Here is a 27,040-nt window from a genome sequence, read left to right on the forward strand (position 1 = left end):
CTATAATTAGAGGCGTGAGCTACGATGTCCAGATCATGTCCTAAATAGACTTTTGATGTACTCCTTTGAAATATCTGTGAAATTGACAGGTTTTGATTTTTAAACACAAATCACACAGCAAACTAAACTTACTGATGATGAATTGCAAATTTTTCCATCAGAAATGTAAACTGGGGTCAAAAGGAAACAAAAACGGGGGTTTATAACTTCAAAACCAAAGCACATTCCAGCAAGGAAGCTAGCTGGGAGTGAACCTTCATTCCACCGCAGCTTTTGAGTTCACTGTGGATTCCTGCAAGCTCCTCCTTTGATTTTTTTTTTTTTTTTTTTTTTGGTTTTTCGAGATAGGGTTTCTCTGTGTAGCTTTGCGCCTTTCCTGGAACTCACTTCGTAGTCCAGGCTGGCCTCGAACTCACAGAGATCCGCCTGGCTCTGCCTCCCGAGTGCTGGGATTAAAGGCGTGCCCCACCACCGCCCGGCCTCCTCCTTTGATTTTTGTAACTTTTCAGGCCCTGGGAAAATTTCAAGTGAGTATTTGGCTAAAGCTCCAATAAGAAGTGTCCTTTCTTTATGGAGAACATTTTTCAGAACTTACGTGGAACTTCTGGCTTAACCTGTGAGCGTGTATTAAACCGTGACCCAGCAATGCGAGAATCTCAGCTCTGAACTGCCATCCTGCAGAGTCTCTAAGGCTTGGCATTAAGCACCCCTGTTCCCCGACTTTTTGGATCAAATTTGCTGTGTAGCCAAGGATGACCTGTGCTCCTCGTCCTCCTGCCTCTACTTTCCAGGTGCTTGGAGGAAAGGTCTGTACCACAAATGGCTCAGACCAAGGAAACTTTTTTTAAAGTTTAGGAGAATAAAACATTCAACATAACTGATCAAAGTCAGTAACTCAGAAGGCTTTAAACTGAGTGAAGCAGAGAAATGAAAACAAGCAAATCAAAATGACAATAACTGGGCCTCAGTTCAGGTTGAGAAAGCAGGACTAAGGCGCCACTTACAATTTGGGCACCACTACCTTTTCCCATTGTCTCTAATAAGAATAATGTTTATGGGACTAGAGAAATGGCCCAGCAGTTAAACGCACTGACTATTCCTTCAGAGGACCTGGGTTCAATTCCCAGCACTCACATGGCAGCTGATAATGTTCTCTTCTGGGCTCTGTTAGGCACTGGGTTCCCATGTGGTACATAGACATACATGCAGGCAAAAACACATACATAAAATTAAATTTATTTATTTATTTATTTTGGTTTTTCGAAACAGGGTTTCTCTGTGTAGTTTTGGTGCCTGTCCTGGATCTTACTCTGTAGACCAGGCTGGTCTCGAACTCACAGAGATCTGTCTGTCTCTGCCTCCGAGTGTTGGGATTAAAGGCATGCACCACCGTCACCCGGCAAAACAAAAAAATTTTAAAGTAACATTTATATCATGATCATTAATGCCATATCACACAAAGAATCCTGACATAAAAGCAGCCTCTACTCAAAACTTGCCTAAGACAAAATGAAGTCAGGATTCCTCTAAGGTTCACATTTGAATGTCTAGTGCCTAACACAAGTATGGAGGAAGAAATAGCTTTCCCATCTTAAAGGCTTGGATGAAACACAAGAAAATATTGCTGGAACTTAAGATCTAGGAGAGACTGACTTCTAAGAAGTGGCCCTTCCTGTGTAGAGATATCTACTACACCTCCCCTACTCTTATATAATCTTTCGCACCCCAAGCAAAAGTGGAGAAGTCAGCTTTGAGCACTGAGTGTAAGGTTTTGGTCCTTATTAACGTCCTTTAATTACGTCATCAGCCTTCGCCGGCTTCCCAGCCTAAAAAGCGGTTGGGCCCTCTGTGGGCTCTCTCTGTCCTCTCCCCTTTGCGCTCCTTCCCCCCGTCGGTCCCCCTCTGTCCCTCTCCCCCGCTTCTCTCTCTCTCTCTCTCTCTCTCTCTGTCTTTTTCTGTCTCCCCCCCCCCCAATAAAGCTCTAAAAAGGTAACCATGGCTAAGATTCTTTCAATCAGCACGCTCCTCCGCGGGCACGCTCCTCCGCGGGCATGGCCACCGCGGGCATGGCCACCGCGGGCGGTGACCAGCCACGAGGGGCAGCTCAAGGTAACCATGGCTAAGATTCTTTCAATCAGCACGCTCCTCCGCGGGCACGCTCCTCTGCGGGCATGGCCGCCGCGGGCGGTGACCAGCCACGAGGGGCAGCTCGGCGGCATAACCAACATTGGTGCTGTTCAGACTCGGATACACCACCGAACACCGAGGACCTGCTGACTGCTGCTGCTTGCCGCCTCTTCCCCCATCCAGCGAGACTGCGAGACTGCGAGCGCGCGTGTGCGCGCGCTCGCGTCCCTTGCCGCCTCCACTGGATCCCCACACCGCCACCGCCATGATTCTTCACCACAGTAAGTCCGCCGTTCTCGCGCGGTTGTAGTCTGAGCTATATTATTTGCGACGGACACCCCGGGGGTGTCCTCGAGCTGCACCAGCACCTGCACATTTCCGTTTCTGACGAGAAAGTAAATGCTGTCTTGGTCTACCGGGTGGATCAACTGCGCCGCAGCTGCAGCCCTTCACATCCCTTGACGAAGAGGATGGTGAACTTGAGCTGATTCATGGATCTCTCTCCACTCTTTGGGGACGCCCAAGATTGTAGTCTGATCCCGGTTTGTTATTTTAATTTTTTATTTTTTCTCTCGGCTACAGCCATGCAACAAAAGGGCGGATATATTGGTGGATAGGGGCGGGCACCGGTAAACCTGGCCTCATAACAGCGTAAATCTGGCCGCATAACAGAGTCACGGGAACTTCTGCCAGAGAACGGGCAAATAAGAGTCACTTTATCTCCAAGCTTTCTGCTAAAGTCCTGAAACCCTGCTCCCTCCCCACTTCTGCATCTGCCACGTGCAACCTTTTCTGTCTGACTTCCGTAGGCGGTGGGCGGGCTTGGGCGGCTTCTAGGACTCGCCCTAACTCACCTTAACTCCACCCACTCGTTCTCAAACTGCCTTGAGAAGCACAGATGGGTCTGGAAGTGGCTAAGATCCATACAAATAAGTTTACAGTAGTCAGGATGACTCTTAAGCCAAAAAAACTGCTTATAGCCTCAGACAAGTCTTCCGAAAAGTATCAGTTTATAGTCTGCCTACTGGCAGATCTTCCAAAAGCTGTCCTTAAGCCATCAATCAGCAGGAAAAAAAAAAAATTCAGGACATAGAGTAAAATTCGTCTCTTGTTCCCCAGACCTCCCCGACTAAAACTTAAGCATCTGGAGAGTAAGGCTCCTGACCCCAAAGGCAAAAGAGTCATCTGTGGCATTTAAGGTGTGCCAGGGAAAAGATAAAAGCCCGAAAACAAAATTGCCAAGTGCTGGCACTCGCTGTTGGGTCCCTGTTTTAAGTGAGGAAAAGGCCACGGGCTAGCGAATGCCCTGCCAGGCCATCGACAGCCTTGTTAAAAGTGCCACCTAGAAAGACAGAGTCAGCTGACTGTCCCCAGGCACCAAGATGCATGGGTACATCAAGCTAAGACCTTCAGCAGACCTAGGCTTGGCTACAGACATGGCAGGGAACCCAGAACGCAGCAGGGAAGCGATCCGATTCTTTCCTTCTGGACACCAGAGCCACTGACTCAGTCCTGGAGTTTTGGGATGCTACCTCTCCTTTATTGTCGGGTACAGAGGACAGCCTTACCACCTCACCTGATTTAATTGCACTTTCAGAGTTACTTAATAAAAAAAGATTTCCACCTAAAATAAGAGCTCATTGCTTCACTCCAGATCCACTGCCTGTGTTTCTCATGTGCATACAGACAGGGCCCTGATCTTTGCCTTGTCCCTAATTCCAAAAAAAAAAAAAAAAAAAAAAAAAATTTTTTTTTTCTCATATACCACAAGCTTTTCTCTTCCCAGTTTCCTGTTCTAACTCACTGTTCAGCTAATGGTACAGGACCACCACAGAACCGGAGTCCAGAGATCATCAAATAAGAAACTGTAACAGCTAAAAGGTATTTACACCCCCAGACCCAAAAGCGTCTGGGCACTACAAAGACTTTAATGTAAACATCTATTACTATGAGATGCTTTTAACAATTGATCACCTGTCTCCTAGATGCTGAACCAATAAAGAAAACAGGTACTTTAAAATAATCTGTCTCTGATAAAGCTTAACATGTTTCAAAATCCATAGGGACAGGCCGGATCTACCTCAGATAAATGTCAACATAAAATAATAATGATTCTTTTCTCTCTCTAAGTTTTTTTCTGTGTCACCAGCATCTTGTCAAACAGAAAGTTCCCAGCCACAGCCAAGAGGGATACATGTCTCCAGAGCAAACGGATGACAGACAGCATCCCACAACGCCTGTCTACCTCGGAAGACTCCCCTTCTCCATTCCCCCAAGAGCCAACCAACGTCCAAAAGTCAGCTGGAAGCAGTTTTTGAGAGGAACGACGCCCCTAGTCCCATCTACCTGCTTTTTTTTTATAATAAGGGAAAGTCTGGGATGTAAGGTTTTGGTCCTTATTTACGTCCTTTAATTACGTCATCAGCCTTCGCCGGCTTCCCAGCCTAAAAAGCGGTTGGGCCCTCTGTGGGCTCTCTCTGTCCTCTCTCCTTTGCGCTCCTTCCCCCCGTCGGTCCCCCTCTCTCCCTCTCCCCCGCTTCTCTCTCTCTCTCTCTCTCTCTCTCTCTCTCTCTCTCTCTCTCTCTCTCTCTGTCTTTTTCTGTCTCCCCCCCCCCCCAATAAAGCTCTAAAAAGGTAACCATGGCTAAGATTCTTTCAATCAGCACGCTCCTCCGCGGGCACGCTCCTCCGCGGGCATGGCCGCCGCGGGCGGTGACCAGCCACGAGGGGCAGCTCAGCGGCATAACCAACACTGAGTACATAAAGGCAGAATGTGACTGTATTCTCAGGAGGGATCCTCATTAGAGTAGAAACATTTCACAATATGCAGAATGAAGGTTTAGGTGGATTGCTCAAACTACATGCCATGTTGAAACACACACACACACACACACACACACACACACACACACACACAGAGGCACGCGCGCACACTCGCACCTCTTCATCTTTCTCATTAAATCACAGCCGATTTTGAAAATCCTGAACACTGGTAACTTGAGTCCAGCACAGCACAGTAACTGACTTCTCCTTCCTGGATTGATTGACTCATTTATTCATTCAATTAGTTGATTAACTTAGCAGTGTTGGAGATGGAAACCAGGAGCCTGACCACGCATGCTAAATATTCACTCTACACTGAGCTACATCTTAGCCCAGAAGCTTTGGAAGGCCACTTGGTATCCGCTTTGTGCCATATAGCACTACCTGTGCCAACAAGGTAGATTTGGTAAAACGCTAATAAGGCCGAGTCTTGCTTGCCTGTACTTTGTCATTTTGTATAAATACAATGCTTTGTTTTTCTTAATGATCTTTAGTTCTTGAAGAGTATTAAGTAGACAGGACTGTGTCACTAATGAGGAGAAATCCGGAGAAGAACGTCCACTTCTTTATTAGTGGTGCTGCACCACACTCAGGCTCTCTTTGGGAACAATAGATCAACTCTCCCATGATTCTGCCTTCTAAGCTGTGGCCTGCTGCTCTCCTGCTGTCAGGCAGTGCCACACCCCACCTCTGTGAGTGTGAAATGCCGCATTCCTGCCTGATGATACATTCTGCTTTGTCATAGATGTTTCCTGCTGCTTCCCAGGTTGGCTTTGAACTTTCTATGTATCGAGGACAAACCTGAGCTCCTGCTGTTCCTACTTTGGCAGGGCCATGCTGAGGTTTACAGGCTCTACTCACTTGGCTCATCAGAGCGGCTTTTTCCTTTTTAATTAAAAAAAAAAAAATTAGGTTTACTTATGTATTTTTTGTGTGCTTGCACCCATCCATACACACACAAGGAGGCATAAGTACAAGAATGCTACTACATGCCGATGTGTCAAGTTCACAGATGACTTGCAGACTCTGGGGACAGAACTCGGGCTGTCTGGCTTGGCGGCAAGTGTCCTTATCCACTGAGCCATCTCCTCAGCCCCAGAGCTGTTTTGAATAAGGTTATTCTACAATGTTTTTCTTTCCAAATGGTGAATGAGAAACCAAGAAAACAATAATAATGCCAAGTGCCATACCAGGAACTGATTTCCAGTCTTGATTAAGACTGGTGGCCACTTCCGCACAGTGCGCAGGGGCGCTGTGAGCAGCCTTTGGCATGTCTGGATAGAGCAGTTACAGCTATCTCTGATACAGGATATAAGTTGCCTGGCAGATGCCAGTGAAAGGCAACGTACTGTTTTCAGAGGAAACTGTACTGATTTGACATTTACCTAAAATTTTAAAAGTACTTTCCAAAAAAATGAGCCACATTGCCTCACTATAATTTCAAGGCTCCCCAAAATTAGCCAAATCCCACAAGATAGTGCTCTACTCAGCCCATCACAATACTTACTAAGCATTGCAACAACCATTAAGGGCTTCTGAATTAAAACCCTGCCATCTAAGTATGTATCACAACAATTATTACTATGCCATAAAATAATATGTCAGGTTTTTTTCAAGCTGGGCATGGTGGTACACATACCTTTAATCTCAGCATTTGAAGGGCAGAGACAAGTGGATCTCTGAGAGTTCCCAGCCAGTTGGGCATACCAAGTGACTGACAGGCTCTCACTAGGTTGCCCAGGCTGGTTTGGAATCTATGTAACCCAGATTTGCCCCAAACTTGCAATCCTCCTGTCTATACCCCCAAAAGGTGCCACAATTACAGGTGTGTGCTATAACATCTGGTTTGCCATTCTTTAAAATATTTTTTTTTGTTTTTGTTTTTCTTTTAAAACACACATACAATAAAATAAATGAATGTTTATGGATGTCACCAAGAACAAAAACCCAAAAAATTCTTAAAGGGTTGGAGGATGTAGCTCAGTGGTAAAATACTTTTCTAGCACACACAAGGCACTGGTTTTTTTCCCTCAGAGCAGCAAAAAGGAAAAAAGAAGTGGTGGAATCCAAACTTACCTAAAGGCTTACTCTCTGTTGTTTGCTCAAGTTCCCTGAATGCACTGTATTTATCACCAGACTCTACGACAGAGAGACAGAAACTCATTACAGCGAGGAACCCGGAGACCACAGCCAGAGAAGCATGGCAGACTGGGCTGAGCAAACATACTTAACATGTGGAACAGCACCTGATACATTCAATAACAAGCCTGCCACTTCAAGATTTATACAACTTCATTCAAAGTTACGGCCACAGATTTATCAACTGACAACTGCTTTTACCTCCAAATGCAACAGCGTTTTCAGAGGGCTTGTCAGCAGAAATTCCTTTAAACACTGAGTATTTGTCTGTGGAGGCTTTGGTTCCAGAAAGTGGCGTCAGCAGTGATGGAGCACTGTAAGGGAGGAGGAAATTATTGATCAGACCGATGAATCCTCCCTCCTCACCACACGGAGCTGAGGACACAGCCAGAGGCCACGGTCCTCTGCCCTTCCTTTCTTTTCGTTTTGTTTTTTTCGAGACAGGGTTTCACTGTGTAGCCCTGGCTGTCTTGGAACTCACTCTGTAGACCAGGCTGGCTTTAAACTAGGAGATCCACCTGCCTCTGCTTCTCAAGTCTGAGATTAAAGTCGTGAGCCACTACCACCTGACTCTCTTAAAAAAAAAAATTTAAAAATTACTTATGCATGTCAGGCATATCTCTGCGAGTTCAAGGCCAGCTTGGTCTATATAGTGAGTTCCAGGACATTCAGAGCTACACAGTGAGACCCTGTCTCAAAAACAAACAAAATGTGCATGTCTGTGTGTATGTCTCGTGTGTTCAGGTTCACCTGGAGGCCAGAAGAGGGCACTGGACCCCAGGAGCTGCTGTTGTTACAAGCAGCTATGGGCTGCCTGACATGGGTGCTGGGAATGAACTCATCCTGGCGTTAGCTGTATTCATTCTGTGAGGCAGACAGACTGCCTGGGAAAGACCACAGACAGAAACACAGAGAGAGCTAAGGAAAACAAACAAACAAACTCCAGAATGCCTTACTGAAGCAGGCTGACGTCTGTGGGGATGGGAGGGAAACAGTTAAGCGCCCTGGGGTGGGGGCTCAGGGCCAGGCACTTTCTAAGACCCTCAGTCCTTCTGTTTTCTCACCCTTTCACCCACATGTCTGTCCCTGGGCAGGCCTTTTCTTCCCTGCTGCCCTTCCCATGAGAAAGGAAGTGTTCTCCCAACTCTCCCTTACTGTGGAAGAGCAGCTAGCACTCTTAACTGTAACCACCCGAGTCATCTCTCCAGCCCTTGCTACCACTAAAGAACAAACCAACACCCCCAAACAGCTGGTGACAGTTCAGTGGATAAAGGTTCCATGCTGGGATCTATGTGGTGAAGGAGAGAACTGACCCCAAAGTAGTCCTTTGACCTCCATATGCATACTGTGGCACTTAAGCACCCACCTGCCACCTCACAAAAACTAAAGAATGCCATTTTCTTTTTAAACGAGAGAGACAGTGTCTCATGTATCCTTCATGTGGTTGAGGAAGACATTGAACTCCTGACCCTCTGGCTTCTACCTCCTGAATGCTGAGACTACAGCAGTGTGATCTGGATTGAATCCAGGGCTTGTGCATGTAGGCTGCCGACTGGGCTGTGTCCTCAGCCCTGTGGCTCTCGGCTCCAAGAGTTGGAAACTCCACAAATGACTAAAAACAATGGCCCTTTATTGAAAATAAACACTAACACTCAAGTACTAACTGTTCTGACTGAGTCTGTTTAAATCATAAAGACATTGAAAATAGATCATCAAAGAACCACAACCTCGGGGCTGGAGAGATGGCTCAGAGTTAAGAGCACTGGCTGTTTTTCCAGAGGACCCAGGTTCAATTCCCAGCACCCACATGGCAGCTCACAACTGTCTGTAACTCCAGTTCCAGGGGATCCAACACCCTCGCACAGACACACATGCAGGCAAAACACCAGTCAATGCTCATTAAAGAAAAAGAACAACCACCTGCTGCCTTTTTAGCTAACAGTTCACAATAATTTAACAGTAAATTCCACCAAATATGTGTGTTTAATATTGAAAGATAAATTATAACCTAAGACTTCGATAAAATGGGTTCAGGCTGTAAAAGTCTATTTGTAAAATGTTGTTTAAGCCAAGACATAAGTTCTGCTTTTGATAATTTAGAGGAAGCGCAGACATCTGATAAGCAACCACAGAGGTAAGAGAATGCACATTTTTTACAAGGATCACACCAGTGGTCCCAGAGAGCTATCTTTGTAGCAAAACAACAATCACTTCAAAATTAGATGAAGATAGTTTTATCTGTGGATATTTTTTTTTCTGGATGGAAAAATAGTATAACGAGCAGCATCTGTGTGGGCAGTTCTTGGAAAGCTTCAACACACTATAGAAGCATTGCTTTGTTTCTCTTATCAGACCCAGGCAGTTCCCTGGAAGAACAACCTTTACATATGAATGACTGCATTCCACCAGCAGCTAGTGTCATTCAATACCACAACACAAGATAGAGAAATGGATTTCTATTGAGATCTCTGCCCAGGAGCAAAAGCCTTTCCACAGTCATTTAAATCTTCTTATCAGTGGCCCACAACCAAGGCAAAAGCCAGGCTGTCCTACATGCATGGTAATGGGGTCCATGATGTTTCAAGACTTACAGGCATTGAATATAAAAATTTCACTTCATTGCCTAACAGCTGCTACTATATGATCTTAACAAATGTAATAGCTTATCATCTATACATGTAGGTGGCTGCTTTTACAGTTCCATAAATAATTAAACTGCAGCTCATTGACCAGAGTGTTACACAGGAGTACAGGTAATTGGTGTTTAAGGACAAGAGCCCAGGAAACTGGATGACCTGCCTGCTTTTCATAACTGTCCAATTTTAGCTATTTTTTTTAAAGCTCAGTGGCAAAATCTTTCTACTAAATGTGGCATTTAATTGAATGTAATTAATTTTAAAATTATATTCACAGGATTGGACAAAAAGAAACTCTTCAGGGTAATGAAATAGCACTGATGAAAATCAACAGAATTCAGTTCCTTCCAGAAAGTTGACACACACTAATTACATGCACACCACAAATCAGTGTTTCATTCCAGTCCCTTCTCTGGAGCTATTATTTTTTAAAAGAAGGCTGTAATCACCATCAGAGTGTTTATGCCAGTTATATATAGCAGTTGTTATCTGTTTTATACATGAAAACAGTCATTTCTGTTCTTGAAGGGAGGTACTCAAGTGAGAGGGCCACACTGTTTTAAAATGTAAGAAGAATCTGCATTCCATCGAAAGGTAAGACTGGGAACTCAGTCATCAAAGTACACATTTTGTTTCCCCCAGAGAATCTACTTCCACATGGCTGTGGCAGATGGTAGAAAGAAGAGACCATCATTCCAACCGAAGTGTCTAGACAAGGTCAACTTCACTCCCCATCATGAGTGTGCTCTCAAGAGCAAACACACAGGCCGGAAGTGCATCTGGTTTTTATTCTAATGTGCATGGTGACTGTATCTCTTACTCAATGGTTGGGGTCTGACTGCACAGTCTTAATTTAATTGGCTAGTCTGTAAAGAATTGGAGCTAGCAAAGAAATAAAGGAAAGGGAGAAGGGTCACTGCTCTAGGCATTCAAATTCCTGGACTAGAGCAGTGGATCTTTGCATAAACAAACGTTTTACTGGCTGGTGATGGTGGTGGTAGGGATTAAAACATTTTGCATCTAAGTTTTACAAAGAGGTAAAAAGAGTTGAATCCCTTGTCCCAAACACAAGTTTTATACTATGTGATAGAAAGGACTCCTTGTAGTAGAATATTATTTTAAAAATGTGTTACTTTTAGCCGGGCGGTGGTGGCGCACGCCTTTAATCCCAGCACTCGGGAGGCAGAGCCAGGTGGATCTCTGTGAGTTCGAGGCCAGCCTGGTCTCCAAAGCGAGTTCCAGGAAAGGCGCAAAGCTACACAGAGAAACCCTGTCTCGAAAAACCAAAAAAAAAAAAAAAAAAAAAAAAAATGTGTTACTTTTATTAATGTTGCATTTGTTTAACTCTGTGAAGCCCAGTTACTGTGCCTGTGTAAAACACCTGATGGTTTCATAAGGAACTGAATGGCCAATAGCAAAGCAGGAGAAAGGATAGGTGGGGCTGGCAGGCAGAGAGAATATATAGAAGGAGAAAACTGGGAGAAGGGAGCTAAGATCTAGGAGCCAGAGAAGGAGGAGGACTCCACGGGCCAGCCACCCAGCTACACAGCAAGCCACGGAGAAAGAGTAAGATTTACAGAAGAAGATGGGAAAAGCCCAGAGGCAAAAAGACAGATGGCACAATTTAAGTTGAGCTGGCAAAAAACAAAGCCACACTAAGGCCAGGCATTCGTAACTAAGAATAAGCCTCCGTGTGTGATTCCCTATTTCTTCCCCAGACAGCTTTGCTCACTTTTATAAAATATAAAAGTTTATAAGAAGTGCTTAGAGTACAGTGTGGTGGTGCACACCTTTAATCCCAACACTTGAGAGGCAGAGGCAGGCAGATCTCTGTGAGTTCGAGGCCAGCCTGGTCTATTTAGTGAATTTCAGGACAGTAAGGGCTATGTAATACAGAAACCCTGTTTCAACAACCAATCAACAGTCAATAAAAACAAAGAAAGGCTTAGTTCTCAGCAAAATGAAACAAACGAACCAGCCCCCCAAGTCCTGCTGCTTCAACTTTGTAACAACTTTCTGCCTCAGAGCCCCATCTGCCCAGCTGGCTCCCCTGGTCACTCCTCCCGAGTATCTTCTGAACACTGGATGTTGGCGCTTTCATGCCTCGGGATGCTCTCTCTTTTTTCACATCAGAACTGAGTTGGATCAGGGTGTGAGGAAGGAACACAGTACTTCCCTGCTACTGCTCTCTGGGCTCGCAGTAGTAAGGGGATCCCCACATGGCAGCAAAAGCCCTTCTTGAAGCCATTTCTTATTCTGAAGATGCTGTACAGATTAGACCAGAGGTCACAAGGCTTCCCACAACAAGGGCTGTTCTTAACTGCTGTGTTCTCACTAACAGTGTTCTTTGTCGGGCACACCGCTCTACTGTGGAAAGCTTCTCTATTCTGGTTACGCACAGCAACTGCAGGAACTGAAGTAATTTGGCACTCAGAACTAAAGCAACTTTCTGTTCTAGATTCTTGCCCTCTCCACTCTGTCAACCCTCCAGTAATGGTGGCCACAGAGATGGTTATGGATTGCCTAACATTCTTTTACACACCAAGCACCTATTTCCTTAGCTATTCCTAACAACAGGCGCCCCCAAAAGGGAAATTTCAGTCCCCTTCTGCCTCTCCCTTTCTGCCCCATAAGTGCTCCAGCCTGTAAGTGGTGGCAGACTCTCTGGTTTCTTTTTGTTGTTGTTGTTTGTTTTTTGTTTTCGAGACAGGGTTTCTCTGTATAGCTTTGGAGCCTGTTCTGGATCTCGCTTTGGACTTGAACTCACAAAGATTCGCCTGGCTCTGCCTCCGTGCTGGGATTAAAGGTGTGCGCCACCATCGCCCGGCCTCTCTGGTTTCTTGGACTGGAGAGGTTCCCTCCACAGGCCTCTTCCCAAATAAAGGTGGTGTCGCGGTAGTCATTTGTTCCCTTGTCTGTCTGTCCCTCTCTGACCTTACACTCTCCACCCCCGTCTATCACTAAACCCTTGTCTTGTCATCTTTTCTGACAAATAATGCCCATTTTCTGCTTATAGACACTGACCAAGGGAGGTTCTCTAGGCTTAGTTATTCATATTATGACTGCTTTTCAAATAAATTCACAATACAGAATATGGATTATCATATTCTAGTGAATTCACATACGGATGTCTCCAGTATGATCAGTGTAGTATTTGCATGTAATCCCCTCAAATTCTCTGAACACCTGAAATCAGTCTCCTGAGTTACAGTACCTAACATTGTAAAGGCTGTGCACATAGTCAGTGTGAGTATTGTATAGAGATAAAGACACCAAACTTCGTTCATTTTCAGTAGACACATGATTTTTTTCTAAATATTTTCCAATTTCAGCTGTCTGAATCTGAGGATTTAGCAGACATGTACTTCACATTGAGTCATGAGCGCTTTAAAGGACAAGCACCCAGATCAAACTGAGCTTTGATGCAGCAGCAACTGGGAACTGTGGTCTGTATTTCTTGTGTTTCATCCCAGCATCTGGTATAAAGTAGCTGCTAAGTAAACACATGCTGAATGAATATCTGAGCACAAGTGCAGACTTTTAGACAAGAGAAAGCTATTTCATTGAAGGAAAGCACGGAGGTGGTGAATCAATCTGTAAACGGCACATTGGCAGCTGTGTGTGAGGGGAAATGGCATGAAGACCAGGCTGCAAACAGTGCCAGCAGCAGCTGGACAGGGTGCTCCTTCGCACTTATGGAGGCAGAGGCAGAAGAAGAGTTATGAGTTCAAGCCTGGCCTGGTTTACCCACCAAGTTCCAGGCCAGCCAGGACTGTGTAGCAAATATTCTTTCTCAAAACAACCAAACCAGATTATTCATTTGTTACGAGCACTTCCTGCTTTTCCAGAGGACCCCACTGTCAGGCAGCTCACAACCACCTGTATAGTTCATTGCCAGGGGATCTAACGCTCTCTTATGGCCTCCTTGGGCACCTGCACACGTGACATACATTCACACACACACACACACACACACACACACACACACACACACACACACACACTTAAAAAAAAAAAAAGAAAAACAGCAACAACAAACCAAGCAAGTAACCAATAAACAAAGAAAATCCCCAAAATAAAAAATAAAAACTTGTCAAAAGCTCATACATCTCAGGTCTGGCTATCATTTTAAAACTTTTACCCACAAATTTTGACTTAATATACTGAAAGACCTTTCCCCGAGGGAATGAACCACCCAGTTGATAGACTCAGTTTATAGTCCACATACAATAATATAATAATCATTTAATAATTATATATGGGCTAAGCACTCCTGGGGTGAAACATGAGGAATACAGGCAGATACAATTAGTAGGAAAGGAGGGATGCTAACTCATCTCAGATGCATGGGCTGCTGGAGGAGTTAGAAAATAATTTTTAATTTTTTAAAGACAGGTTTCTCTGTGTTGCCCTGGCTGTCCTGGAACTTGCTATATAGACCAGGCTGACCTCGAACCTGGAGATCCACCTGCTCTGCCTCTCAAGTGCTGGGATTAAAGGCGTGCTCCACCACCAGCTGGCTTGAAATAACTTTTGAATTAACTCTAGAGAGACCAACAAGGTAAGATTTTCCAGGTTGAGGGATGGAGAAAGTACAAATGCCAGAAAGTTTACAAGGGATTAGTGAGAAGCAAGTCTCTCTGGCAGGCTGGAGTGTGGGCTGCATGACAATGGAGGAGCAAGATCACCACACCAGGCAAAGCTGGTGAGAAAGAGAGAGGACCCATACTGGTGTCTGGGTGTGGTGATATCATGGACCAAGGAAGATTAGTAATGGTGATGTAACAAATACTTGTCTGTCAGTAAGAAATTAATTTAATTTTATGCAGTAAATTTGAGATGTCTTGCCTGAGTCATTCAGATAGGAACACCCAGATTGTATGTGTAAATTTTGTTTGAAGGAAGAGATCTGGATAGATATGTGATGTAATGCTTTGTCTAGGAGATGTATGATACACATGCTGGCATCATAGTACTAGACATTACATGATGCTTACATATGTTTGGTGTATGTTTTTGTTGTTTTTGGAGACAGGGCCTCACATCATAGCCCAGACTGCCTTCTTACTCATGGCACATCTCCTCAGCTTCCTAAATTGGGATTACAGGTGTGAGCCACTATGTCCAATTGTGTATGATATATTCTTTTTTTTTTTTTTTTTCATTTTTTGGTTTTTTGAGGCAGGGTTTCTCTGTGCAGACCAGGCTGTCCTGGAACTCACAGAGATCCAGCCGCCTTGCCTCCTGAGTGCCAGGATTAAACGTGTGTGCCACCACTGCCTAGCTTGTATGATACATTCTTATACTCAGAAGAATAATTTCTGTTCCTGATTTGAAAAATCCTCTATCCTGCCTATCTTTAGTTACAGTGTTATGTAGGGAGGGCTGACTGGTTAAAATGGAAGTGGTGGTACCAACTATGAAAACAGGAACACAAGAGAAACACAGATGTGTTCTGTCCCACAGAACTCTGCTTGGTCTCCCAATCTCTGGAAGAATTACCTGAACATAGAGAAAGCATGGGAGGAAAGGACAAATACTCACTGAATCGATGACCATCTCTAAAGCAATGGTTCTCAACCTGTGGGTGGCAATCCCTTTGGGGACTAGCAACCCTCTCACAGGGGCCACCTAAGACCACTGGAAAACAAATATTTACATTACAATTCATAACAGTAGCAAAACTACAGTCATGAAGTATCAACAAACATAATTTTACGGTTGGGGTCACCACAACACGAGGAACTGTGTTAAAGGGCTACAGCATCAGGAAGGTTGAGAACCACTGCTCGAGAGGAAAATCTAAGTGAAAAGTTTGTGTATCTGTATGCAGACAAACAGAAATCTGTAGGTCAAAAGCCATTGATTGAAAAAAAATGACACATGAATAATTATAATCCAGAGCCCTGGATTATGACTTTCATGGAAAATCAGGGGTACATCATACTACTAAAAAGTACAAAATTACATGTTCCTGCTTCAAACTCTTTTCAACAGCTGAAGACTGGATCTAATGAAAGAACTCAAAGCCACTGGGGCACAAGCACTAAGCAGTCACAGTCAGAGTCCATCTGTCCGTCCGTCCGTCCATCTGTCCTCCCTCCCTCCCTTTCTCTCTCCCTCCTACTGTCCCTCCCTTCCCTGCCTTCCCTGCTTCTTTCTTTCCTCCTTTTTAGATACTGTTTCTCTATGTAGCCATGGCTGTCCTGAAACTCACTAAGCAGAACAGGCTGGCCTTGAACTCACAATGATCCACCTGCCTCTACCTCCCTTAAAGGGGGACATCACCACACCCAGTCCCAATAGCTAGGCAGGATTTCCAGGCATAGAGGACACTAGGTAGAAGGGTGGAGTCTCGAGGAAATACCAGGATGCAGAGCAAGCAGCATAGACATTACAAAGTAAAGGTAACGGAGCTAAGTAAAAGAACGTAGATTAAAAGATATGGGCTAATTTAAGTTATAAGACCTAGTTAGAAACAAGCCTAAGCTATCAACCGAGCTTTTATAATTAATAAGAAGTCTCTGTGTCATGATTTGGGAACTGGCTGGTGGGACAGAGAAAGACTGGATACACCAAAGTTCAAGTGGGCACAGAGCACAGCAGCAGAGAATAACAGTATGAAGGCAGAGGACAGCCAGGGACATGAGAGAAATCAGTACATAAATGCTCTTTGGACAGGACATTTGTTGTTTTCAGGCTTCTTTTTTTGTTTTGTTTTGTTTTTTTGTTTTTTGTTTTTTGAGACAGGGTTTCTCTGTGTAGTTTTTGGTGCCTGTCCTGGATCTCACTATGTAGACCAGGCTGGCCTCGAACTCACAGAGATCTGCCTGGCTCTGCCTCCCGAGTGCTGGGATTAAACGTGTGTGCCACCGCTGCCCAGTTGTTTTCAGGCTTCTTATATCATTTCCCTAATGATAAAATGCAATGTTAAATATATTCAACTCATTTCTACCTGTTTCCATGCTGGGAATTACTTGTTTTTGAGGAAGCAGACACCTCTTGGAAGTCAGTGAAAGAATCATCAAGGGATCCTGACTTGGAAGCATCTTGAAAATCCTGGAAGTCATCTTCTTCTGTCTTTCCCACCTAGATTTAGAAGGTGTCTTAGAATTAGGGTTACTACTGCTGTGATGAAACACCATGACCAAATCAACTTAGGGAGAAAAGGGTTTATTTGGCTTACACTTTCATAACATTGCTTATTATCCAAGGAAATCAGGACAGGAACTCAAGCAGGGCAGGATTCTGGAGGCAGGAGCTGATGCAGACCATGGAGGGGTGCTCCTTATTGGCTTGCTCCTCATGGCTTGCTTAGACTGCTTTCTTATAGAACCCAGGACCACCAGCCCAGGGATAACCCCACCCACAATGAGCTGAGCCCTCCCCCATCAATCACTAATGTCCTATAACTAGATCTTATGGAGGCATTTTCTCAATTGAGGTTCCCTCTTTCAAGTAACTCTAGTCTGTGTCAAGTTGACATAAACCTAGCCAACACATTTGACCCCTTGTCACCTTGACACACAAACACATCACTGTTAAGCCAAAACCTTTCCTTTCTTGTTTTCCAAGATCACACATTACTATCAATATTACAATATAAAATTTCAAATTTTAAAAGTCCCACAGTATTTAAAAATGTAGTCTCTTTAAAACAGCCTCTTTTAAAATCTAACAGACTTTTTTAAAATTCAAAGTCTGTCAACTGTAAGCTCCTGTAAAATAAAAAATAAATGAAATACTTTTGTTTTGTTTTTTCAAGACAGGGTTTCTCTGTGTAGTCTTGGTGCCTGTCCTGGATCTCACTCTGTAGACCAGGCTGGCCTCGAACTCACAGAGATCCACCTGGCTCTGCCTCCCGAGTGCTGGGATTAAAGGCGTGTGCCACCACCACCCGGCATGAAATACTTTCTTACTTCAAGAGAGAAGAACCAGGGCACAGTCACAATCTGAACCAAGCAAAACCAAACTTCAACAGTGTAAATAATTCAATGTCCAATTATCTGGGATTTACTCTAAGGGGCGTGGGTCACTTCTCTGGTTCTGCCCTCTGCAGCTCACAAAGCTTGTCTTCTACTTTCAGGCTATCTCCACTCCACAGCTGCTGCTGTTCTTGGTGGTCATCCCATGGCACTGGCATCTCCAAAACTGCTGAGGTACTTGGCTGCAACTGGGCTGCACTTTCACCAACAGCCTCTCTCCTGGGCGCTCTCTTCAGGGACTCCAACCCTACCACACATTGCCCAGCCTCAGCTGCTTTCCATAACCCCTTCACACATTCAAAACCAGCACCACCTGGGTGAGTCTTACATTACAAAATCAGCTGCCAGCACAAGGTACAACCTTGGCCATGACAGGAACAGTGTGTGCTGCCTCTCTGGAAACACTTTCCAGAGGACTTCATCTCAATGATGCTTTTGTTTTGTTTTGTTTTTTGAGACAGGGTTTCTGTGTAGCTCTGGCTGCCTTGGAATTCGCTCTGTAGACCAGGCTGGCCTTAATCTCACAGAGATCCGCCTGCCTCTGCCTCCCAAGTGCTGGGATTAAAGGCATGCTCCACCAGCACCTAGCTTCAATGATGTTTCTTAATCACAGCAGATTCTTCAGCTTCAGCTGACCAGACACTAAGATTCTTCACACAAAAGGCCCAGTAGAGTCTTTGCTTCCTCTGAAAATTCACAAGCCAGGCCTCCATCAGCTGCACTATTCTTAACATTTCTTATCTCCCAAGCTCCTACACAACAGCTCATCTTGCTCTCAACCCTCAATGGCTTTTCTAGTCTAAAGTTCCAAAGTCATCTAAAATCCTCTCCAAAACAACATGACCAGGTCTGTCATAGCAATACCCCAAGACTCTGGTACCAACTTGTCTTAGGGTTACTATTGCTGTGATGAAACACCCTGAGCAAAGTAACTTGGAAAGGAAAGGGTTTATTCAGCTTACACTTCCACAGCACTGTTCATCACTGAAGGAAGTCAGGACAAGAACTCAACAGGGCAGGAACCTGGAGGCAGGAGCTGACACAGAGGCAATGGAATGGGTGCTGCTCACTGGCTTGCTCCTCAGGGCTTGCTCAGTCTGCTTTCTTATAGAACCCAAGTCCACCAGCCCACGGATGGCACCACCCACAATGGGCTGAGCCCTCCCCCATCAATCACTAATTAAGGAAATGCCCTACAGCCAGATCTTATGGAGGCAGTTTCTCAATTGGGGCCTTTCAGATAACTCTAGTTTGTGTCAAATTGACATAAAACTAGCCAGTACAGAAAGGATAATTACATAGGGAACACGAGATTGCCAAAGCAAATAACTCCTCTCTAAGCAGCAATCTCAGAGACTATCATTTAATTGCTCAATTTAATTACAACTACCTAATTTCATAATGGAGTGTGTGTGTGTGTGTGTGTGTGTGTGTGTGTGTGTGTGTGTGTGTGTATGTATGCACATATGCCGTGCTGGAAGTGAACACAGGGTCTTGTGCACATTAGGCAAGCACTCTACCACTGAGCATATAGCTCCAGGCAAGAACATAACTGAGATATAACGATGGAAGTGCTTAAGGCAAGAATTCTGTCTCATATTTTAAAGTATTCTCTGGCACAAATGTAAAGAGACTGGCCTAAATAGCTAACCTCTGAATTGTTTTAAAGCAGCTGGATCACATTTTTGGGTTGCTGACAGCAAACCGATGCTAACAGCAATGTTTGTGAACAGACACTCCATGAGCCCCTCGTAACCAGTCATACACATGCATAAAGCAAACCCTGGCTCCTAGGCCAACACTCAGAGCAGCAGCAGACCATTCATGGTCCATTTACTTTATGGAACAAGCTCACACTACACTGTTCAGTACTTAAAAAATGTAATTACACAACCGGGTCATCTTTCCATGCCATAAATGCAGATCTATTTTGCTAATTTTGACGATTACTTCCCACTCTATGGAACAACTGAAATCCATTGAACATTTTCTTCATGATGAGCAGTACATTTTATTCTAACAAGCAGTGGTATTGTTGACATCCTGTCCATCTCTGCTAATTTCAGTTAGCATCTCTGAAGACATGGACACGTTTTCAGTTATGCCAACAGACCTACAGGATTAGTCACTCTTACCTACATGTTCATTGACATTAAATACCTGTGCATTAAAAATATTGGTTTGCTAATTCAAGAAGTGAAATTTTTAAATTTCTCTCTCTCTCTTTTTTGGAGACAGGATCTCACCATGTATGTATACTGGCTGGTTTTGTGTGTCAACTTGACACAAGGTAGAGTCATCAGAGAGGAAGGAGTGTCAGTTGAGGAAATGCCTCCATGAGATCCAGCTGTTAGGCATTTTCTCAATTGGTAATCAGTGGGGGAGGGCTTAGGTCATCGTGGGTGCTGCCATCCCTGGGCTGGTGGTCTTGAGTTCTATAAGAAAGCAAGTTGAGCCGGGCGTTGGTGGCGCACGCCTTTAATCCCAGCACTCGGGAGGCAGAGGCAGGTGAATCTCTGTGAGTTCGAGGCCAGCCTGGGCTACCAAGTGAGTTCCAGGAAAGGCACAAAGCTACACAGAGAAACCCTGTCTCGAAAAGCAAAAAAAAAAGAAAGCAAGCCGAGCAAATGATGTGGAGCAAACCAGTAAGCAGCACCCCTCCCTCCATGGTCTCTGAATCAGCTCCTGCCTCCAGAATCTTGCCCTATTTGAGTTCCTGATCTGGCTTCCTTTAATAATGAATAGCAATGTAGAAATGTAAACCAAATAAACTCTTTTTCCCCCAACTTGCTTTTTTTTTTTTTTTTTTTTGAGACAGGGTTTCTCTGTGCAGTTTTGGAGCCTGTCCTGGAACTCACTCTATAGACCAGGCTGGCCTTGAACTCACAGAGATCCACCTGCCTCTCTGTCTTCTGAGTGCTGGGATTAAAGGCATGTGCCACCACTGCCCGGCCCCAACTTGCTTTTTGGTCATGGTGTTTTGTCAGAGCAATAGAAACCCTAAGACACTATGTAGTCCTGGCCTGGAACTTTCTATGTAAACCAGAAGACCTCACACTCAGAGATCCTCTGCCTCATGAGCTGAAATCAAAGGTGTGGACTACCACATCTGACCTTAAATCTCTGTCTCTCTGTCCTGTGTGTGTGTGTGTGTGTGTGTGTGTGTGTGTGTGTGTATACACATGTGCAGAAGACCAGAGACTGGCATCATGTGTTCCTTAACTGCCTTCCATTGAAGCAAATACCTTAATTCTCAACAAATTTTGTGTATTTAAAGAATAATTAAAAATAAACAATTAAATTTTGTATTATCTTTACTTAAAAATTACTTTATTTCTTGCAGAGCTGGGGTCAAATTTAGGATCCTGAGCATCCTAGGTGAGAGCTCATTGATGAACCACATCTCTGTCTCCACACCACTTAATTTTCACGTCAAGTGCCCACTATAATACAGCAGACTGATTCTCTGGAAGTCAAGCTGCCCACATTCACTTCTAGGAATGATCTAGCACACACATGGCTTCTCCACTTACCTGGTTTGAGGGGTAGGCTGGCATGAAGCCACTAGAAGTTGGTGCTGCAGCTCCACCCACTGGTCCAACAAGGTTAATGCCCATGATGGGCTGTCCAAGGCTGAGGGGCATGGAGCCTGCAGGAACAGAGGGCATCGCTGTCGGCTGGCTCACTGGGGTAGGTAGAGTCATAGGAAAGCCGCTTAAGGTAGGAATGGGAGCCGCTGGGAACTGGTTCAAAGCATCAGGGCTCATGGCAGGAACACCCCTCTACAGGAACACCAGGAAATGAAAACATTTTTGTTGACTGCAGACCATACTCAAAATCTGTGCAAGAGAGACCTCCACATAGCTTTCCTGTTGTTTCTCTGTCTCATTCCTCAAATACCTGAATCTGATACCCAGAGAAAAGTAAAAAGGACAGTACCGCAGGCTCCACTACTCTATACTTCTAAGAATGTAATTATGTAAGGCCATTCTTGCGGACCTATTTATTTCATCCAAACTATCCTCACTTAAAAATCCAATGCTAATACTTAAACATGCCAGCACATATCAGCTGCGACATTTTCTGTCTGGTAAGTTTGGCTAATTTGCTAAAATCAAGTAACTTAAGCTAATTCCAAAATGTAAGAAACGTTGTTACCAAGCTAAGTATACTTTAAGGAATTCTAAACAATGGCAGACACTGATTTCATCAGTTACTTTCATTTTCAAACAAAGGAATAGCTTACTAGGATGTGCATTATATGGACTATATATTTTTGAAACTGTATCACATATGATCTAAATTTTAATGTACAAGGAGATCTACAAGGCAGTAGTGAAAGGAGGTTCACACTCTTTCACTCTGTAGTAACAGCACACTTGTTCTAACACAAGACACGTAGTCTACCTGTGTTACTGCTACCATGGCGAGAACGGTATAAAGCTCTTCCTTAGTAAGTTTGCCAGGTGTAGTCCGATTGGCTAGGGCCCATATCTGTCCGAGAGTTTCCCTGGGAAGTCCAGATGACATCAGAATGGGATAAAGTTTAGCAGTATCTATTCCAGTTGGAGTCATTGTGGTTTCTAAAATTTTCTTATAGGCATCTATTAAAAGAAAGACCAGACGACAAATGCAAACACATTGCAGGTGACTGACTCTGTTGTTGCCATTGTTGGTATAAAGGAATAATCTTAAGTCAATTGCTTCATTTTAGTTGGTATCTGGCTCAGTGGGGAAAGGCACCTGCTGCCAAACCTGATGACCTGAGTTCAATCCTTGGGGATCCACAAGGTGGAAGGAGAGGACTGACTCCCACAGGCTGGCCTCTGAGTTCCGAAGACTTGACTAGGAGAGGACAAGTGCATGTGTATGGAGGAGAATGAAGGAAAAGATAAACGATCAGAAAAAGGACAGGAGTAAAAATACACTAAGATCTCATTTCTGTAGGGTTGAAGAAAGGAAAGGGGAGAGATTCAAAATGGTCTGGGAGAATATCTAGCCTTTGATTTATGGTTGTATGATTACAATAAAAGGCAGACATTACCAATTTCTCCAAGAAATAAATTCTTCTGTAGAGATCTTGCATCAAGGTTGATTTACTCAAGGGGAGAACAAGTTTGTCTGTACTGACCTTGAGCACTGATGAGCTAGTGGACATTACCTCCAGCTTGCAAGGGCGCTGAGCAGCAAACCAAGCAGCCATGACATACTAACCTCAGCATCTGCTGCTGAAATTGTATCTGTGTTTATTGATTGTGGCTTAAATATACCATCGTCTGGTATCTACCAAGGACTTCCACACGATCCATTTTAGTCATTTCCTCAACTCAGCAATAATACTACACATAAAAACAAACACCACTTTCCAATGTAGAAAATGACGCTACCCAAACTTTTATTTCATAGTTTCATAGGACAATCAGAAAAAAAATTTAAAAATATAATTCTTATGAATTGAGAAAGTATTATACATACTAGAGTGATTCTTTTAAAAAGATATTTTAAAAACTTTTATGTGTATGGGTGTTTTGCCTGCATGAAAATCTGTGCACTACATGTGTGCCTGGTACCTGCAGAGGCCAGGAGAGGGTGTCTGATGCCCTGGAACTGGAATGTGGTGAGTCATTATGTGGGTGCTGGGACTTGAACCCAGGTCTTCTGGAAGAGCAGCGTGCTCTTAACCACTGAGCCATCTCTTCAGCCCCAATACCTTGATTCTTGATAGGTTATTAATAATCTTTGAAACAAGTATCTGATAATATCATCATTTAAAACACAATAATCCTAACCGCTGGCCTTTGTACCACAAACCATCTTGCCACTCTCAATAAAGCAGTCTTTTTTTTTTTTTGAGACAGGGTCTCACAGTGTAGCCCTGGCTGTCGTAGAACGCACAGAGAACCCCTCTGCCTACTAAGTGCTGAGAGTAAAGGCATGTATCACCATGCCCAGCCCATAAAGCAGTCTTAAACATGAGGTTTATTTAGTTTTCTATCCTCTTGCAGAAAAAAAAAACTATAAGTAACAACTCCTTCTGCATATTTTATAACCCCGACAGTAAATATTTAATACCTCTATAATATTTAAAGTAAAATATCCAGAGAAGAATGTTGGGCAAAGCAGCTTTACTTTACCTGGGACCAAACTCTCATTGTAAATCCAAGGAGGCATTCTGGGCTGAACAGGATCCTGAGAGGGAAACACACCCACACCTAGAAGGCAAGGATGGTTAATGTACACATGACCTGGAGAAGAGAAAAGCCACTGCTTTTTACAAAGAGGAGCACTGGCTGGAGTCACTAGGAAAAAAGTCACCAATATAATAAAAGTAATAAAGTAATAAAAGTTTCCAACAACTCTTGTACAGTAACTATGTATTAAAATATAGAGTACAAGGTACCAAATCAATAATCTGGGACACAGGAGGCAAGCACCACTAAATGTGTTTGACAAGTTAAGGAAAAACACAATAGACACGGCTTAGAATTACATGTATAAAATATCCTCCTGGGGTTTGTCTCCAGGGTTGCCCACAACCTGATTCATCTCCACAGTTAAAATTTGGATTCAGCTTTTGTGTTTTGGGCACGGGACCCAGGGCCAGGCGGGTGCCGAGTGCACGTTCCGCTGCAGCCCGAAGACCTGTGCTGTGGGCTCAAGCCCGGGGCCTTGAGTGTGTGAATCTGGATCTTTTAGGCAGCAGCACATACAATTTAGTTCAGAAAGAAAAACTGCATTTTCATTGGTGACTTTTTCGGTTACAGCTAAACTTTTTAACTTTTACAGAAAACCAGAAAGCATGAGGGGAGTCAAAAGGGAACTGTTGTAAAATGAGAGGAAATTTTAGACCAGGAGTGATTCTGATTAAGAAACAGGTTATCAAAATCATTTGAAAAGGAGTAATACAGTGTGTTCAAAGAATTCAGAGCAAAATCTTAGGGGTTAATTGGAGAAAAGATTACATAAATGTTTTTTAAGCATAATTTGAATTAGCACAATCAAGCAGCATCCATTTTAAGATTAATGCTGAAAGTGTTAGCTTCTGAGCGGCAGTTGGTTAAACAAAGTTTGTGCTGAATGTGCAGGAGCTCACCACTCTCTCCATTTGACAGGTTTTGGTCTGAAGTCTTTTCTGCCTGGGCAGTGGTGGGACCACTTACACATCCATCTACAGCACCCCCATTACGGGCCACTAAACCGGGACAGTCCTTACTGGAACCTGGGACTACGGCTTTGTGCCCAGCTTCAGGAGTGTTTAATTTAATTTGCTCCTGCCCAGATGTACTTATATCACAAGATACTAGGAGCTTCTCTTCCAAGGAAGGGCCTAAACAAACAGCATGAAGGATTACTTGTACATTACTTGTATATTCCAATCTTTTCATCATCCCTTCCCACCCTCATATTCTCAGGGGAAGAACTCCCACAGAACATGGATTTCATAATAATTCAATTGTTACCCATTAGTGTAGGACTTAAACTTGAGAGACTTCAGAGGTTTGGGGGACTTAAAATAATTACCCTGCTCTGGTTCTCGGGGATTCCATGCCACAGTGGGTAGAATCACGCAGTGGGGAAGAGCACTGCTGTGGAAATTCGGTAAGCCACCAGACACAGACACTCCTCCTAACTAGTGGGAGAGCCTTGTCTGGCCTGTTTCCACATCTGTCAATGACAGTCTTAGAGACCAAGCACAGGTCTCCCAAAACCCTTCCCAGCACACCCTGTCTTTAGATAGACTGTGCCTGCCCCATAATTTCACAAATATAAAAATGCAAGTACAGAAATGTTTCAAGACTTGTCCGAGGACAAAATATGTCACTGCAGCAAGCTGGTCTCAAACCTGAGCAGGTCCTGCCCCTCTGTCAGCCTAGTGCTGGGATTCCAGACATGGGTCACCATGCCCATCTTAGATGCAGTCCTTTTTTTCTTCTCTTTCCTTCTTTTCCTTTTTAAAACAGGGTCTCATGTGGCCCAGAGGCTGCCGTGAACTATGTAGCAAAGGATGACCTTGAACTCCTCCTGATTCTTCTGCCTCCATGTCTCAAGGAATGGATTACAGATATGTGTACCATAGCTGGCTAGAGAGATCACACTTTAAAAGGATTGCTTTACATTTATTTCCTTTTGTGTGTGTATGTTGCTGCATGTGTGAAAGTGAGAAGACAACTTGTAGGAGTCACTTCTCTCCTTCCAGAATGTGAGTTCTGGGGAGAAACTCAGGTCATCAGGCTTAGTGGCAAGCTCTCACTGCCGAGCCATCTCACTGGCCCTGAAAGACTGCTTTTTAATGGAGATCTCCCTAGTGTGTTATTATAACATGATATCAGTGATTTTTTTTTTTCCAAGCAAAAGCGAACCTGAGGAGGTCAGTTTGCTTTTAAAGTTTTTTGGTAATTTCACCTGTTTCTAACACAGTGGCAAAAGGTTCTAAATCACTTTTCTGGCAAATGAAGATGCAAAAACTTAATCTAGCCTCGCATAGGTGGCTGTTGATGGTTCTCATAACTCACATCTGCGTTTCTTTGCCAATAGCACTGTATGATTCTACGTAAGTCAGAGAAATCCATTTCCCTAGATGATCTTCACCCTTGGAGGATGACACTGGTTACCTGCTTTCTGCACACCATGTGCAGCTGGAGCGGCAGAGAAACAAGGAGCTTGCCCAGGGCCACCGTGTAAGGCAAAAGACACTGGAGCCTGACCTGCAGGGAGAGGCTGTGCTCCAGCCTTCTGTGTGAGCAACTGGCCCAGTGGGGCGGTGGGGAGGAAGGACTGAAAGGGCCGGGCCGGGGAAGAGGGCCCACAAGCGGGGACCTCAACAGGCCCCTGCATAAAGTCACTGAATTCGTCTTCGTCAAGAAAGGCAGGTGATGGGGAGACAGTTTTAGTAGAATGAGATGATGTGGGACAATCTGCAAAATGGAAAATGGCAATGAAACTCACAGGAATGAAAACCAAAGAGAGAGAGAGATCCAGGTGTAACACAACCCTCAGAACATCCTGAAATAACAACAGTGAGGTGAGACCCAACAGTCAAGCGGGACCAGAGTGCTCAGGGAACACTTGGATGTCTGTTTCGTTCTAAAAAATAAGTTCTAGAGCTACTTTATATCTGGTTAGAAAACAGACAAAACGAACTCAAATTCCATTCTTTCATTTTATTAGGTAGTACTAAATGTGTATCAAAGTAGTAATAATTTCTGGAATCCAAGTGGTCTGTCTGATACTATTTCTTTTGTTTGTCTAATTGTTTGGTTTTTGAGACAGAGTCTCTCTACCAAGTCCTGGCTGTCCTGGAACTCGATCTATAGACCAGGCTGGCATCAA

The 27,040-nt window shown here is 44.0% G+C and overlaps 1 protein-coding gene across 20 annotated transcripts in view; it reads right to left on the reverse strand.

Moving 5' to 3' along the window:
- Positions 1 to 27,040, reverse strand: part of Synrg (synergin gamma) — an 84,439-nt gene that overhangs the window by 34,598 nt on the left and 22,801 nt on the right. For 7 of the 20 annotated variants that reach the window (XM_052759721.1, XM_052759712.1, XM_052759708.1 and 4 more), the window contains exons 7-14: positions 26,323 to 26,625; positions 24,804 to 25,037; positions 23,845 to 23,922; positions 22,118 to 22,314; positions 21,244 to 21,492; positions 16,681 to 16,814; positions 7,291 to 7,403; positions 7,027 to 7,089 (exon numbers count right to left, since the gene is read on the reverse strand). In XM_052759721.1, the coding sequence (XP_052615681.1) occupies positions 7,027 to 7,089; positions 7,291 to 7,403; positions 16,681 to 16,814; positions 21,244 to 21,492; positions 22,118 to 22,314; positions 23,845 to 23,922; positions 24,804 to 25,037; positions 26,323 to 26,625 (1,371 nt within the window). The remainder of the gene's footprint in view (positions 1 to 7,026; positions 7,090 to 7,290; positions 7,404 to 16,680; positions 16,815 to 21,243; positions 21,493 to 22,117; positions 22,315 to 23,844; positions 23,923 to 24,803; positions 25,038 to 26,322; positions 26,626 to 27,040) is intronic. The other 13 variants (XM_052759726.1, XM_052759725.1, XM_052759723.1 and 10 more) reach the window with 3 other exon arrangements.

Source organism: Peromyscus californicus, unplaced genomic scaffold, assembly GCF_007827085.1.
Source record: "Peromyscus californicus insignis strain IS unplaced genomic scaffold, ASM782708v3 Scaffold_3__1_contigs__length_106647218, whole genome shotgun sequence".
NCBI lineage: Eukaryota > Metazoa > Chordata > Mammalia > Rodentia > Cricetidae > Peromyscus > Peromyscus californicus.